General features: G+C 40.3%; 2 protein-coding genes across 2 annotated transcripts in view; both read right to left on the bottom strand.

Annotated features, from left to right (window-relative positions):
- LOC111863636 overlaps positions 1–15149 on the bottom strand; it is a 525149-nt gene that overhangs the window by 405489 nt on the left and 104511 nt on the right. The window lies entirely within an intron of this gene.
- Positions 1082–15149, bottom strand: part of LOC111863633 (zinc transporter ZIP1) — a 24665-nt gene continuing 10597 nt past the window's right edge. Inside the window, exon 2 of the mRNA XM_023850127.2 lies at positions 1082–1485. Coding sequence (XP_023705895.1) covers positions 1391–1485 — 95 coding nt within the window. The 3' untranslated portion in view covers positions 1082–1390. The remainder of the gene's footprint in view (positions 1486–15149) is intronic.

The raw sequence follows: 15149 nt of genomic DNA, 5'->3' as shown, positions 1-15149 counted from the left end.
CTGGGTCACAGTGCGGCTGGAAAGATTAGGCCAATTGAAAAATCCAGTGACCTTAACGGGAATTGAACCTGGGATCTTCTGGCTGGTAGTATAGTGCCTCATGCTAATGCTCACCTTACAAATTATGCAATTTCAGTTAGTCCCTACTCTAGTAGATCTAAATACATCTTTTTGTACTATGTTTTGAAGTATCTTCAATTTATTCTCTTTCCTCAGACTAAAAGTCGATATATCATGAGTACAGAACATTTTATAATAACTCTATTGCATATAATGATCTCAGAGCAGGGACTATGAAGACCTTAATCTTTACACTGTGGAATCCTTACTATTTTGGAAAAGCAGCTTAAGAGATTAAATTTAATTAGTAAATTTTGAGAAGAATTTTATGAATTTATAGTTCTCCCAATTTAAGTTTCTCATTTTTAATTTATGAGAATCTACAATTTTTTTCAAACCTCAAAAGGCATTCAGCTTCACTTCAATATCACCACTACAGTGCAACATCCAACAGCTAGACTTGTGTTCGCTACTGTAGAGACCTACAAGAGACAGCAATATGTTAGTTACATCACAGAGAACTCATTCCCAATGAGATTACTGGCTTGAGCATTGGTTAAAAGAAGTCACATGTGCTTGGATAAAATCTACAGTTGCTCACTTAGCAAAAAGAAAACTACAAGGAATGTGCACCTGTTAAGCGTCTAGTACTGGAATAAATTTCAGGAAGGAGTAATAATTATTCAGTCATGCATAACAGGACTGCAATTATGAAATCAAAAGCAGTTTTATCACATAGGACTATCAGAGCATTGTCTCACTGTAAATATAGAAAAGAAAAATGTTTTATCATTGCTTATTTAAGATTAAGTTTCACTTCTTTTGGTGAGACTGTTTTCCTGTTTAATAACATTAAAGCAATCAATGTCATGGTAATTACTGTCACTGTGTTTCATTTTGGCCTTTGTTGGTTAAGTTCTGTTACTGTCCTGCGGAAGTGTTACTAATGTTTCTGTTCAGTAATCATCTATATTGAAAGAAGAGAGAAGGAAGTGATGTAAATAAATAAAAAGAATACTCATTAACTTCAAAATTATGTATTTCCAGTGAGCAATTTACATGATGTTGCAAATTTATGTAGTGACATTTCTAATAATACTGTGCTGTTTGTCAAAGGTGTGAGAACTTCCAGCATGCTACCTACAAAAGCTCAGATTCTTGTCAGAAGTTGTCTAACAGACAGAGAGGAAATACTGAATTGATCATAGAAATCACAGAAACAGCGTTTTGGTTTGTGTATATTAACTGTCCCTTGAGGTTCCATACATGTGCAACAGCTGTTAACCTTCTTGCTGGAAGACATGTTTTGCAGCAACTGCATTGGGTGCTCTCACTTGTGGTGATCATGGTTGTGATTTCGGAGATGGGAGGTGGTGTTGGGGGCATGAAATTTGTGTCCTTCTCCTTTCACATGGTCATGTCCACCTGTAAAAACCAATCACGATCCAATCAATCAACAAAAGTTTGGTTACTGACTAATATATTATATATAGACATTTGAGAGTTAAGGTAAAGTTGTCTTTGTGCCTAAGCATCATATCATGAACACGTCTAAGCGTTGTCAAGGCAAAGCTTCACACATTTCAGATCTTACAATTAAACAACGATAAGTGGTCGGCTTCATGTTCCGCCAACTTTGCTGGTCTGGGCTTATTGGTGCAGAGAAAAATTCCTCGATCTAAGATAAATCGAATCCTAATCGACTGGCCAGTAGCTGGTCACTTTACCGACTACACCATTGCACCACATAATCATTTTATTCGTGTCTTTATTTACTTAGATCGCCTCTGTGGTCTATGGGTCAGTGTTCATGGCTACAGATCCAGAGGTCCCGGGTTCGATTCCCGGCGATACCAGATCTTCTGACAAGTAATGGGTCCACTCAGTCTCGTGAGGATAATTGAGGAGCTACTTGAATGAAAAAATAGCGGTTTCGGTCTAGAAAACCGAGATTAACGGCTGTGGGTATCCGTTGCGCTGACCACGCGACACCCTCTATCCGTTAAAGTTAGCACTAACTTCGCCGACAAGCGGCGGTCGCTCGGTCCGTATAGTTCGCTTGCGGATTAAAGCCACGGAGGTTGCTTGTTTTTTGTTCTTTATTTAACGACGCTTTGTTATCATATAGATCATGCAGTACAGATATGGCAGGATAATTATGTATCCATAATGTGTATATATTAACCGTCTTTTAGCGCATACAATTTCACTTGTCACTTCATACTACATGTGTCGGCATCATTCTGCCATCCTCAGGTGTATTAATCACGTTAAACCATTGCACTGCCTTCCATCGAGTGTTCATTTATAAAATGTGTGTTCGTCGTTGTTCAATAATAAAATTTATGTATTAAAACTTGTTAAGATCTATCATCTTACATGTCGTATATCAAACTCGTGTGTTATGCCATGCAGTGCAATGGTTTAACGTGATTAATACACATGAGGATAGCAGAATAATGCCGAAACATGTCGTGTGAAGTGACAAGTGAAATTGTATGCACTAAAAGACGGTTAATATATACACATTCTGCTTTGACACTACAGCCCCAGTGGGCCTAGGCCTACCTCCATGAACTTCTCCGTTCACTTCTGTTTTTCTAGATCTTACACATTCGGTAGGACTCCTTGGGCGGGTGATCAGCTCGTCGCAAGGCCTCTACCTGTACACAAACACAGAGAAACGCACACACACAAACTAAACATCCATGCCCTGAGTGAGTTTTGAACCCACGATCCCGGTTTCCAAGCGAGCGAAGACAGTACATGCCTGTGAAGTACGTCGGTCTCACGGAAAGCTAGAAATTATCTTGAATATGAAGCAAATGCGCTGGTCACAGTGCAACGAGCGACACTGAATCAAGGTTTCTAGACTTCCTGGTAGCCCTACTGATGCATTCGTAAAACGAACACTGCATATACTATAAAAGCGCCCGGAATTTTTATAGAGTAGCATGGGTTCTTCTTATCTTTCGCTTCCAAAATGCACATATCGGTACACTGAAAGGCACATTCATCGTGGCCAAAGTACACATTCGTGCATTCTGGCATTTAAAGGCCGCCAGTAGAAACGCGCGCACACGCCGATAGCAGAAGCGCATGCACAATCCTATATAATTATTTTTAAATATAGTAAAATTCAATGTACATAGCTTTGTGTTATATTCTTCACCTCCCGCCCTCTCAGGCATCTGCCTGACTCGCGCTTTTGTATCGTACACCCGAGAATGTATAGTCTCACGTCACAGTACTTGCACTTCAAATGTCTTCCAATTTCATCTTCGAAACGACGCTTCATTTCCATCTATGACGAAATGAAACTATGATATTCGAATTCAGTACAAACTTACAGGAAACTGAAAGCACTCTGTATTTCAGCAACTATGCAAGCGTTTGGTTGAGATTATAGAAAAGGTAATATTCTCTTGCAGCTGATATGGAACAGTCTGGTAGTGATGCATGAAACAAAGAGTTTTCTCTTCAGTCTCTCCCGAATTCCCATACTTTCACTCTTCTATCCCCCTAGTCAACAGAGTCGAATATCTGAAGATTGTAACAAAAATGTGAATCAGAAACATAAAAAAGATTTTTAGTGTTTCCAGCCGTTTTACAACACCAGAGACAGCGGACGGATGCCAAACGTCTTAAGAAGAATGTTAAGATTATAGACTTGTGTATTAATCAGAAAGGTGTGCTGAGGAAACAGGTACGGTTGAGCCCTGTCAGCAGCTATGGTTCCAAGAACCCTGAGGAAGTGTATTAATTTTTGACGCATGTATGAATACTACTCTACGTGTTTAAGCGTCATTGCTGGTATATAATCGGATGCAATAAATCACGATATGTGTTCGTCGAGATGAATTTTGAGAGGATAGGTTGCTTATACAATGGAAACAATATAATTAAATTTATATGGTTTCAATTACGAAACGCTTCAATAGAAACCAGATTCGGACGGATTTTGGAAGAATTGTTGCCGTTGGTGGAAGTACGTAAGAGTGAAGGTAAATGTATCAACTGGAAGCCAAGTTGCATCGTCGTTGTCTAATACTCCGGGTTGCCGACATTTTCTTTCCTTTCCAAATATTTATAATACACTCTCATATGAGTCTCTCCGCCTGAAGTAATAACAAACGCCAAGCGTTTCATAACGTGATGGACACAAGAGGATGCTTTGTCGCCATTGTTTGTCAACTTTACTTTAGAATATTCTATCAGAATGGTCCAGGAAAACCAGTTGGCACTGAACTTAAATGGGATACATCAGCTGCTGGGAGATAAGAGAGACAGACACCATAAAGAAAAACACAGAAACTTTAATTAATGCTAGTAAGATGGTTGGTCTAGAAGCAAACGCAGATAAAACTAAGACATGTCGCTGTCTCATCACCAGATGGCAGGGCAAAATCATGACATGGAGATGGGTAGCAGACCGTTTGAAACTGTGGCACATTTCAGATATCTGGCAACGACTATAAAAAACCAAAACCCGATTCAGGAGGAAATTAAGAGGAGACTGAATCCGGGTAATGCTTGCCACCATTCAGCCCAGAACATTTTCTTTTCCACCTCTACTGTCTAAAAACATAAAACTTAGAATATACAAAATTATAATTTTGTCTGTGGTTCCGCATCGTGTTTCTCTGACATTGAGGGAGGAACACAGACTGAGGGTGTTTGAGAACAGGGTGCTGAGGAGAATATTTGGACCGAAGTGGGATGAAGTGACAGGAGGTTGGAGAACACTGCATAATGAGGAGCTTGTACTCTTCTCCAAATACAAATAGAATGATGAAGTCAAGGAGGATGAGATAAGCAGGGCATGTATCATGAATGATAAGAACAGGAATGCATATAGGATATTGGTGGGAAACCAGAAGGAAAGAGACCACTAGGAAAACCAAGATGTAGGGGGGTGGATAATATGGAAATGTATCCTAAAAAGATTGAATGGGATGGTATGGACTTAATTGATCTGACTCAGGATGGGGACCAGCGGAGGGCTCTTGTGAACACGGTAATGACCCTTCGTGTTCCATAAAATATTGGGAAATTCTTGAGTAGCTGCATAACCTGCTGCTTCCCAAGAAGGGTTGAGCTCCATGTAGTTAGTTAGTTAATGGACCCAAGTTTTATGATGAAATTGGGAGTTGGGCTCACTATCGAGACAATTATTGCTTTTATACATCTCGCCTCGAACTTTTAGGATAACAAATTAAAAGAAGTTACAATAACATACAGTGTTTATAACTAGGGTTGGGGCAGAATCCAGGTATTCAGAATTTCGATGGAAAAGTGTCCTGGAAAGGAAGTACTTGGGCCACTGGGAAGATGCAGGAAAATACTGACTGAAATTTAATTTGTAAGGGCGCGAACTGCTCTGAATTGTCTCAGAATAGCGCCAACTGACAGAATGCGTTGTGCGGCTACTGTTCAGTCTTCGGATTATGTTACCAGTCGATAATAAAAGAGTGGGTCGGTCGGGCAGAAGCTCACAGTCAGCCAGTTGAGCAGTTTGTAATTTAATCAGTCAACAGATCATCCAGTTAGTATGTGTACGCCACGTAGTTATTTATTTGGCCAGTCAGTAAACCAGAAAAGTTCCCAGGGGGGAAGGAAATTATTTGTAAGTTTTCGTTTTCTTCTTGATTAATTGCGGAAGTTTTATCCCCTTATGGACAGACACATGGAATTGAAGTAATACCATTTTTAGAACTTCAGGAGGAATTCTAATGTTATCCTAGACAATCTGACAGCATTTCACTAGTGATCTGTACACTCCATTGTCGGATTGGTTTGTTTCTTTACCTGTTACGAGACTGATGAAGAAAGCAATGCCGTCAGAGATGACAAATTCAAAATGTGGGTGACTAAGCAGAATTCGATAACGACCGATTCTCAGAGAGTATTTAGGTGCCAGAAAAGCATAGAAATTTAACCGAATTCACAAACAATATACATAATTGCTAGGGTTTAAACTTTATGCCTCATAAGTCTTAAAAATAGAGAAGAGTCATAAGCACAGCTCTTCGAAAGGATTAGTTTCTATCTATTTATTTATTTATGATATACACAACAATGCTTGCAATAGTCAATTGTATGGTGTCGAATGGTTGGAAGATCACTGAATAATGGCCCACAACTACCATCAATTGAGGACTCTTGTAAACACGGCAATCAACTCTAGGCTTCTACAAAACGTGGGGAATTTCTTAAATAGATAAGGAGCTTTGTTCCACGGGGATGCTGAAGTAACTGCAAAAAAGCGTTAAGTGTAGAGAGTCTTGAGACGGCGGAGTTATGGGAGTAGAGTTCGAGTTCGGAGGCAGGCAGTTACAGACAACCTGAGATGGACATTTTCCCCTGGGGGAGACGTGGGAGGCGAAGGAGCCCCATTGTTGTGAGCCGCCAGCCTGCGAGAACGTGAGGCTGGGAGCAGAGGAATGTCCATTGTTGGAAGATGTTACCCAGCAGCACAGTGAAGACCGTGACTGGGAACACTAGTCCATATGTAGCAGGGATCTGTGAAGTGTAGCCACGAAAGTCTGGAGACTAGAAACAGCGGTCAGGAAGTACAGTCCGTGAGCCGTAAGGAGTGAGGGATAGTCCTTGTTAGAAGACTGTGACCAGGCGACACCTAGTTGAGAGGTGAGATAGGCGTCATCCAGCGAGGGCAGAAGATGCTGAACACGGAGGCTGAGGGATCTGCGGCTTTGGGCGTGATACCAGACAGCCGGTGAAGACAGAGCAGACTCAGAATTAGTATATGCTGCAGTAATTTGTTAATTGTGTAGATCCATGAGACTTATAATTACTTGCAGTTCCAGGTTTTAGAGTCCAGTAAATCCGATTAAAAATTCAAAATTCGTCTATAGTCACTTACGACGCGGTAATACGGTGTCACAGCCCAAAAGAAACCACAATCTAAAAATTCACAGCAATGAACACACAAAATCTCTTGACATAGGGACTAGCTCTATCGATTGGGCCCAACTGAGTAGGCCTTTCACCTGAGGACGGAGGCAGAGTCCAGTTACCGAAACGTGGTTTTAATAGAAACACCGGACGTCAGCTAATGTCCTAAAAGTATTTTTTTAATGTGACACCTTCACGAGCTTTTAGATCCTAATTATTGCCTAATTGCTTATTTATTTAGGTCCATAGGTTCATTCTTTAGGCTTACTTTATGCAGAGGTGGCATAAAAATATGTTCATGCATATGCTGCAATACAAGGACTGCTTCATGACTCCCGAAGTTCTTACATTACTACACAAATTCTCTCACTGCAACTTCCATGTTGAACCACCGCTGGAACAAGTGGCTCTGCTTCGCGTTCTGCCAGTCCAATCATAACATCCAATCATAACAAATAATACAGAGTACAGGTCTCACGAAGCTGTTTTAAGTAAACATTTGTTCATAAAAATGCCGAGAGCCGACGACAAATAGACTATTATTAGCAGATCCACCTACCGGTAAAATCATTACAATCTGCCGCCAGGACGTGCTGAGATCTATGTTACCATAATCTCATGCAACACTGCAACGATTTTACTGAACAGAGAGAAATGACGGAACTTTGTACTGCAATTAATACCACCCAAATTACAGTTCTATGAGATAAATATCTGAATGGTACGGCAAGATAATTGAGTATTATTTCCTGGATTTTCTCTCCAGACACAGCACTGCAAAACATTTATACTGCTTCTGGCAGCCTGCATAACTTACGAATTGAATTATCGGGGTTCTATTACAAACACCGGTAGGCAATTCGCATTTTACTAGAACCCTAAGACTGCCTCTAGATTCCACCACAACGGCCGGAGCTTGATGCTCCATCTAATAGGAAGGCTGACATTTTACTCGTGAGTCCCCTATACCCGTGGTGCGTAGGCACAGGGACAACGTTACTTTTATTCATCATCCCTTAACTGAAGCTAAATACTTAATTGAAACATGTTAACAAATGAACGAAAAACGGAATTCATAAAATGACAGACCATTTCAGCTACTACTAGCTTCTTAAGATGCCTCTGGTCCATGGAGTTGAACATGGAAAAACAGGATATTTAATTTATATCTACTGTACTTCCAGATGTATATTATATCCTGCAAAATATGGTAGCAGACGAGGACTGGAGACAAGGCACTTGCTACAGACATGCTATTCCTACAGGAGAGAGGCTGGAAATATTTTTGAGTTAAGAAGTTGAAATAGAAGTAAATATACATAAATTTTATTTAAATGTGGTTATTTTAAATGTACCATAATACCACAAGTATTGTAAATTTCCATACCATCTCGCACTAAACAATTAAATGGTCAATAATTCCAACCTCAATGACTCATCAAGACTGAACCGGAAAACCCAACGTGCTGAGTAAATGATGTGGTGACTCGTGACGCATGACGGGATGTCTCTAGTCTGGGCCTGGCAGGTGAGTGCGAAAACAGATGTTACATTTGTATTAAAAACTTTTAGATTCAGGGTCTGTAGCGTCCGTGTAACTGGACTGGATTCATGAAGTCCTGACTAGACTATTTTGGTGTCAAACGGCCATTAATGTGTCCGAAAGCACAAGCCTTTACTCTCTCCAGTCAGAGGTTAATTTGGCAAACGACCCCGTGACTAGCGAATGTCTATTATGTGGTTGTGTACGGTGGTGTGGGCAGAAATCTTTAAGAAAATCGATTCAATAACGTAGATTACTAGCGATTGAAGAAGCAAGGTCTGCCCTTTCGCTGACAGTACTGAAGTCACGATAACGGCTGCAACACTTCGTCATGAAGTTGGTGGCCTCGACTGCAAACCAAGATAACACAAATGAGTAAACGTTTGACTAACACCATGGGAATTTCCTCTTCTCCGTTAAAAGTTGTTTAAGTGATAAACCAATTTTCCTGTTGTATTATATAAGGTGGGTTTCGAAAGAAGCTATTCTGCAATTTAAAATCAATGTGCTTTTCTCAATATTTCGAAAATGGCATATCAATCTTCCCTGGAATCATACGTGTAGCAGCTCCCACCTGGAAATTACATGCTGTTTATAGCAAGCAGAAATGCATGCCCTCTGTACAGGATATGGTTGCTTTCCATGTCAGTATCGCACACATATATATACATATATATAGCCAAATTAAGGAATTAAAGTATATTAATGTAATTAAAATGTAGAGAGGATGTGAGGATTCGAATCAGCCGCATTTCCGTCAGTTCCCTTATTGTTGCGTTATGTGTTCGTTGCCTCAGAAACGCATCTTTCTAGCTGCACTATTCTGGCTTTAGTCCTCATGTCACAATTCTCAAATTTGTTTTTATCTATATCTATTACTACTCGAAATATCAATACTTGTAGTAAGTACTTCTAGTACGGCTCCAACCTCAGAATTTCACATGAGAGTATTATTGGTATTATTGATGTCAGGAAATTGAAAGGCAGAAATGTTGAAGAGCGTCTGAGGAAATACATGTTCATATCAAATTTCAGGAAAATATTTCAGATGAGTGAAATCTTTTTAGGAAGGATGCAGATACGCAGGCATTATCAACATACGATCATAACCCTCTTTTCGCAAATAAAATACGGAAAGAAACACGATATCTCTACGCAGTTTTGAATGAGAGACAGATTTGTTATCAGCCTCGGACATAATACCACAAAGAAGCGGAACCCTGGCAGTGCGAGGCTAATTCCAGGCATCGTCTGCAGGAATCTGTTTACATCTCATAACAACAGAAGAGAGCTGATTCAACACCTAACTCCATCTCGCTTAAGGATGTTAACGGTTCATATCAGTACAATGTAAAGCCCTTCTAATTAACTAGCGAGGGAAGCTCTTGAATGAAATTCCTCTACCAGCTACTGTTTGAGTAATTTATCACGTACCTTATAAAAGAACAGCCCAGAGCTGTATTTAAAACTTACATGAAAACAAAACAACGAGGAACATGTAGTTACAGGCAGAACTATATGTGCCCTCTTTCATTCAAATTCTTTCATCTCTAGAAAACTCAGAGAGTTGATAATGATTAAACAACATGTTATTAGGCCCACTTCTTTGTGCACCACTGTCTTCAGTATAATAGTAGATACACATTAACTGAAAGCTTCCATATGTCTCCAATCATCGACTTACTAGATATTTTTATCGTGACACTGTAGTAAACAACGTTGTTACTTTTGTGATAATATTAACTCGTATTATTCTTAGCTTAATTTAGCAAAGTGCTGTTCTTTTTTCATACAATTTCCGTAACTTAACACAAGTTTCACTCAGAAAATTTTGCAGATATTTAGCTAGGCTTGTTAAGAAAGGCACACATTGTTAAAAAACAAAACAATTCAGAGGAAGTGGTCAGTATTTTTAGAGAGATAATTTTTTATGACATTAAATCGTGGTATCTGAAACAGATTGTCACAACCCTCAGGGGTTGGCGAACAATTATAAGGAGGGTTGCAGAATTCTTAGAAGTTATTTAAAACATAGTCGCACTCATGAATAATTTTGGAGAATTACTTAAATTTAATATGGGTGCTTTCCGAAATTGTGGCTGCAGCCAGCGAAACATTTCGCGAGTTCTCGTGACTGTACAGGTATATTTATAGCTTACTGTGGGAGCAGAAAGGTTTCAAGTGTATACGAGTTCCTTCTATCAATGTACAGTCTGACACGGACCTGAAAAAATGTTCAGAGCTGAATTTTTTGCTCGCCTGCAGACACTGAGGGGGTGGCTGCATTTTCGTATTATTTTAGGAGGTCGCAGTGTCACAAAGTTTGAGAACCCCTGGGATCAACAGAAACACGTAAGTGATATGAAGTAACGATATCTGAGTTGCGATAGCTCGTCTAGATAGTTCACAAGGTCGCACGAACCACTGAATTCACTACACCAGAATTGTCAGGCCACAAGAGCACTGGGCGACATGGCCACTCTGTCAAATTTGTCAAACTTGCCTGCTTGCAGTTTCTGGTTCGATCTCATGATAGCACACCACGCCACACTGGCTTCCTCAAGGCAATGAACAGCAGTGCCAACTATGGGAATTAGTCATAGATAAAATTGTTACTACCTCTGCTTAAAGATGCTTTAAAGGAGAAGCCTCGAGATACATAATGCGCGGCTTGTCATTATGCAGGACCCACACTTCCTCTAATATTATTAGGATAATTAAATCAAGAAATATGAGATGCGATGTACTGCTAATATAACAGCTGTAAAGTTTTGTTTACCGTTGCCTGTCTCGAACGTTCCTGAGAACACGCAAAGATATTCTGAAATTCTCTCCATGTTCTTGCCAGTAGGCACGGTACCCCAGCTGTGAACGCAACGTGAAACAGGTGGGGTAAAGAATTTTTCATGCTACTCAAATCCGTGTTTCAAATCTAACTTTTAGTTAACACACATCATTTTAATTTATACATTTGAATGATGTTCTTTGTTTACAGAGGTTTAGCTACTGCGTAGTGATCCTGATAAAGGAAGAAACCGGTTGAAGAACGGGCATTCTCCTTGTGATGTACAGTACGCATGGTAAAAAAGGTAAAGCTATCCATATAACAGGCCATGAAGGCCCATAGTGCTGTGAGAGATCTAGGCTCGCACAGTCAGCTCACAGATGGCGGTGAGATTGTCAGCCTTATACACCGGCCTCCCTTTACTCCCACGAAGATTCCTGGTGCTCATTTCTGTTAGAGACTGAGTCGACCCCAGGGCCACAGTGAGGCTGGAAAAATTATGTCGATTGAAAAATCCAGTGACATCATCGGGAATCGAATCTGCGAACTTCCGGCCTGTAGCATAGTGCCTCAACAAACTACGCTACCGCGTGTCCCCACGAAATGCATGGTGCAGATGGGAAATGTACGAGTGTACAATATTTCTGTGGAAGAACTTCAAGCAAAGATTCTACCTGGAAGATCTGGGCATAGATGGGAGGTTAATATTAAAATTAGTCTTTGAGAAATAAGCTGAGAGGGTGTAGACTGTACTCAACTGCCTCAAGATATGATCCACTGGGGGACTTTTGTGAACACGTTAATGGTGCCATAAAATCAGGCAATATCTTAACCACTTGAGTGAGTGTCAGTTTTTCAAGAGATACAACACCGTGGAGTCAGTTACATGCGTTAGTCAGTGCCATATGAGAAATGACTGATGGTAGGAAGAATATGGAAATTTCCTCTGCTTAGTGTAAGGCAGTCTCAGTCCAAACTTATGAATGGACCGAGGAATGATACGAGAGCCCCAGTCTGGGTAGACAGCTACGTGTATTTGGCTGAGTTTCGAGCATGGAGACTTCAAAGTTCTACAGAAGGCTTGGTGGTTGAGACTGTACAGCTCGAAATTTTCAGTTTTGGATTTGAGGTTCAGCAGCGGTGACTGCAGGGAGTTCTATCTTCTGGATACAACGCCGTGCAATATTCGGAAGAGCATATCGTCTCCGTCTTCATGGTATTAAAGCATGCCAAGCAAGAAAGTAGCACAAAATATGCACCTTGCTTGGTTTGTTCTTCCACCCTGAAATTTGTAGACATATGTTCTTCGGAAAGTTCGGTTGCCTTTGAGCGCGACTACATGGCATTGTATAGCCGATTATTCCCCTTTAATATTATAACCTCTAGGTTATGGAGCGAATAAGGCCTAACAGCTTTATGCATTCAGAAAACACGTAATAAAAACGTGTGTGAAAATGCATCTTTGAATAAAAGAAAATACCCAAGTCCTTATTATTTTTGGTGCGTGTAATGACAGCATGACAAAGCTGATACTCGTAACAGAAAATCCGTTTCCCTGGTATATGACACAACACGCATTTTAGCAATATTAAGTCTCATGGAGTTAGCAGTGCACCAGTCACTTGCGGAATTAATGTCGGACTGAAGTAAGAGGAAATCATTTTTAAGGGCGGAAAAATTCAGGGAACAAGTCCTCCGGGAGGGACTTTAAGCCGTGGGTCCCGTGTCGTAGCTTTACGGCACGTAAAAGAACCTCATATCTCCAAAGGAGATCACTGAGCCAAATTCAAGAACGTTTCCCGCCCAAAAGCAGTCTCTAAGGCCTCTGATAGATGGGGGAAGCATTATAGATACCGCCAAGCCAGTTGAGAACTCGCTGGCTCGGTCGGGACTGATGGTACACACCATTTATCGGTAAGGTATAGAGACTGGTAGAATATCATAGAGGGAAGCACAATGGACCAATACTGGTCTAAGTGCATGGGGAAACCCACCCTCTCCAATAACTAACAATAACTAAGTAAGAGGCAATCATGTGGTGAGTTTTTTTTTATTTAACTCCAGTAATTATACAATCTATCCATTAAGTGTGAATAATAAGTACATTTTGTGGTTTACATATAGAAAAGGAAAGAGAACTTGTCGTGGTGAGCATGTTCCAATGAACATGCTCAATACTTATTTTAACTGCTTAGTGATATGCAGTTAAGTGTTGAATTATTCAAATCTGGTGGGTAAATCTGATGGTTTAAATCTGTTTAACCTCCTGATTTCTCCTTCGTCGTCGAGCAGTTTTTGTGCCAAGTCGTTCGGATGGGCCTGGAGTCTGATTTTATACTTTTTGCTGTTTTTTTTTATTTCCTCTCGTACTGTTGGTACATCTAGGTCCTTGTGTAGTACCGTGTTCGGCACATACCACGGTGCGTTAACTATTATTCGTAATACTTTGCTTTGAAATCGTTGGAGAATTTCTATGTTTGAGTTACTGGCTGATCCCCATAATGGTATCCCGTACGTCCATATCGGTTTGAGCATGGTTTTGTACAGTAAGATCTTGTTTTCTGTCGATAGCTCCGACTGCCTTCCCAGCATCCAATACATCTGTCGGAATTTTATTCCGAGTTGTTTTCTTTTGGTGTGAATGTGTTTTTGCCATGTCAGTCGTTTATCCAGGTGTATACCAAGGTATTTGGCGTCTTCTGCTTGTGGTATCTGAGAGTGATTTAACGTTACTGGAGGACAGGTAGTGCGTTTCATGGTAAACGTTACATTCGTAGACTTATTTTCATTTGCCTTCATACGCCACTTTTTCAGCCAGTGTTGAATTCTGTGGTGATTTAATGACGCGGAAAAATTTGAGATCATCGGCAAAAATTAAAAGTTTACAGTAGTTATCAGAGTTGCAAAGGTCATTTATGAATACAGTGAAAGGAAAAGGCCACAAAACAGAGCCTTGCAGAACACCTGACGTTACATGAAAATGCGGGGAGAGAGTGCCAGAAACGCGAACCCAAGATTGTCTCTTGGTTATGTAACTGCGAAACCAGCTAACATAAGCATCAGAGAATCCGAAGGAGCTTAATTTATGCAAGAGCATATTCTGAGGGACGAGGTCAAAAGCATTTGCAAGATCAAAATAGACCTCAACAATATGAAGCAAACCGTGGACAACAGGAGTCAAAAGTCGAGAAACGTTACAAATTGGTAAGTGTAGATTTAGTTCTGGTGAAGTCCTGTTGATTGGGATTAAATTTAGCATAATGAGAAACATGATCGTGAATAATGAATTCAAACAATTTAGAGAACTTCCTGAGAATAGGAATGGGTCTGTAGTTGTTCACAGCGGCATGATTGCCTCTTTTAAATACTGGCACAACAGCAGATTACTTCCATGCAGCAGGAAGATACTGCTGCGTCAGGCACAAGTTAAATAAAAATGCTTGAACAACCTTTTATGATAAAACCAGGGATATCATCAAGTCCAGCAGCTTTGGAAGGTTTTAGTCTCTTGATAACGATGCAGACATCCGTAGCGGAAATGTGGGCAAGGGATAAAAATTCAGAAGATTGCGAGAGAGGGGAAAAGTCCTTAGAGCTCTGGTTATTATAAACAGATTGAAAGTGCTTAGCGAAAGCATCAGCAACAGCTTCGAGCTGGACTAGGTGTGTACCATCAGTTTCTAGCTGAATGGAACCGGACCTGTGTTTTCTGAAACTAGATATGTATTTGGAGAAACGTTGGGGCTGTGACTTTATATTTTTATGAGTTCACTTCAACCACCTAAGTCTGCCGGACTTGATGGTGTTTTAAACGAGTTTTTCGTAACAGGCGAACCTGCCGTAAAA

The sequence above is a fragment of the Cryptotermes secundus genome, unplaced genomic scaffold, assembly GCF_002891405.2.
Source record: "Cryptotermes secundus unplaced genomic scaffold, Csec_1.0 scaffold99, whole genome shotgun sequence".
Classification (NCBI taxonomy): domain Eukaryota; kingdom Metazoa; phylum Arthropoda; class Insecta; order Blattodea; family Kalotermitidae; genus Cryptotermes; species Cryptotermes secundus.
This window is presented reverse-complemented; position numbering and strand designations above follow the sequence as displayed.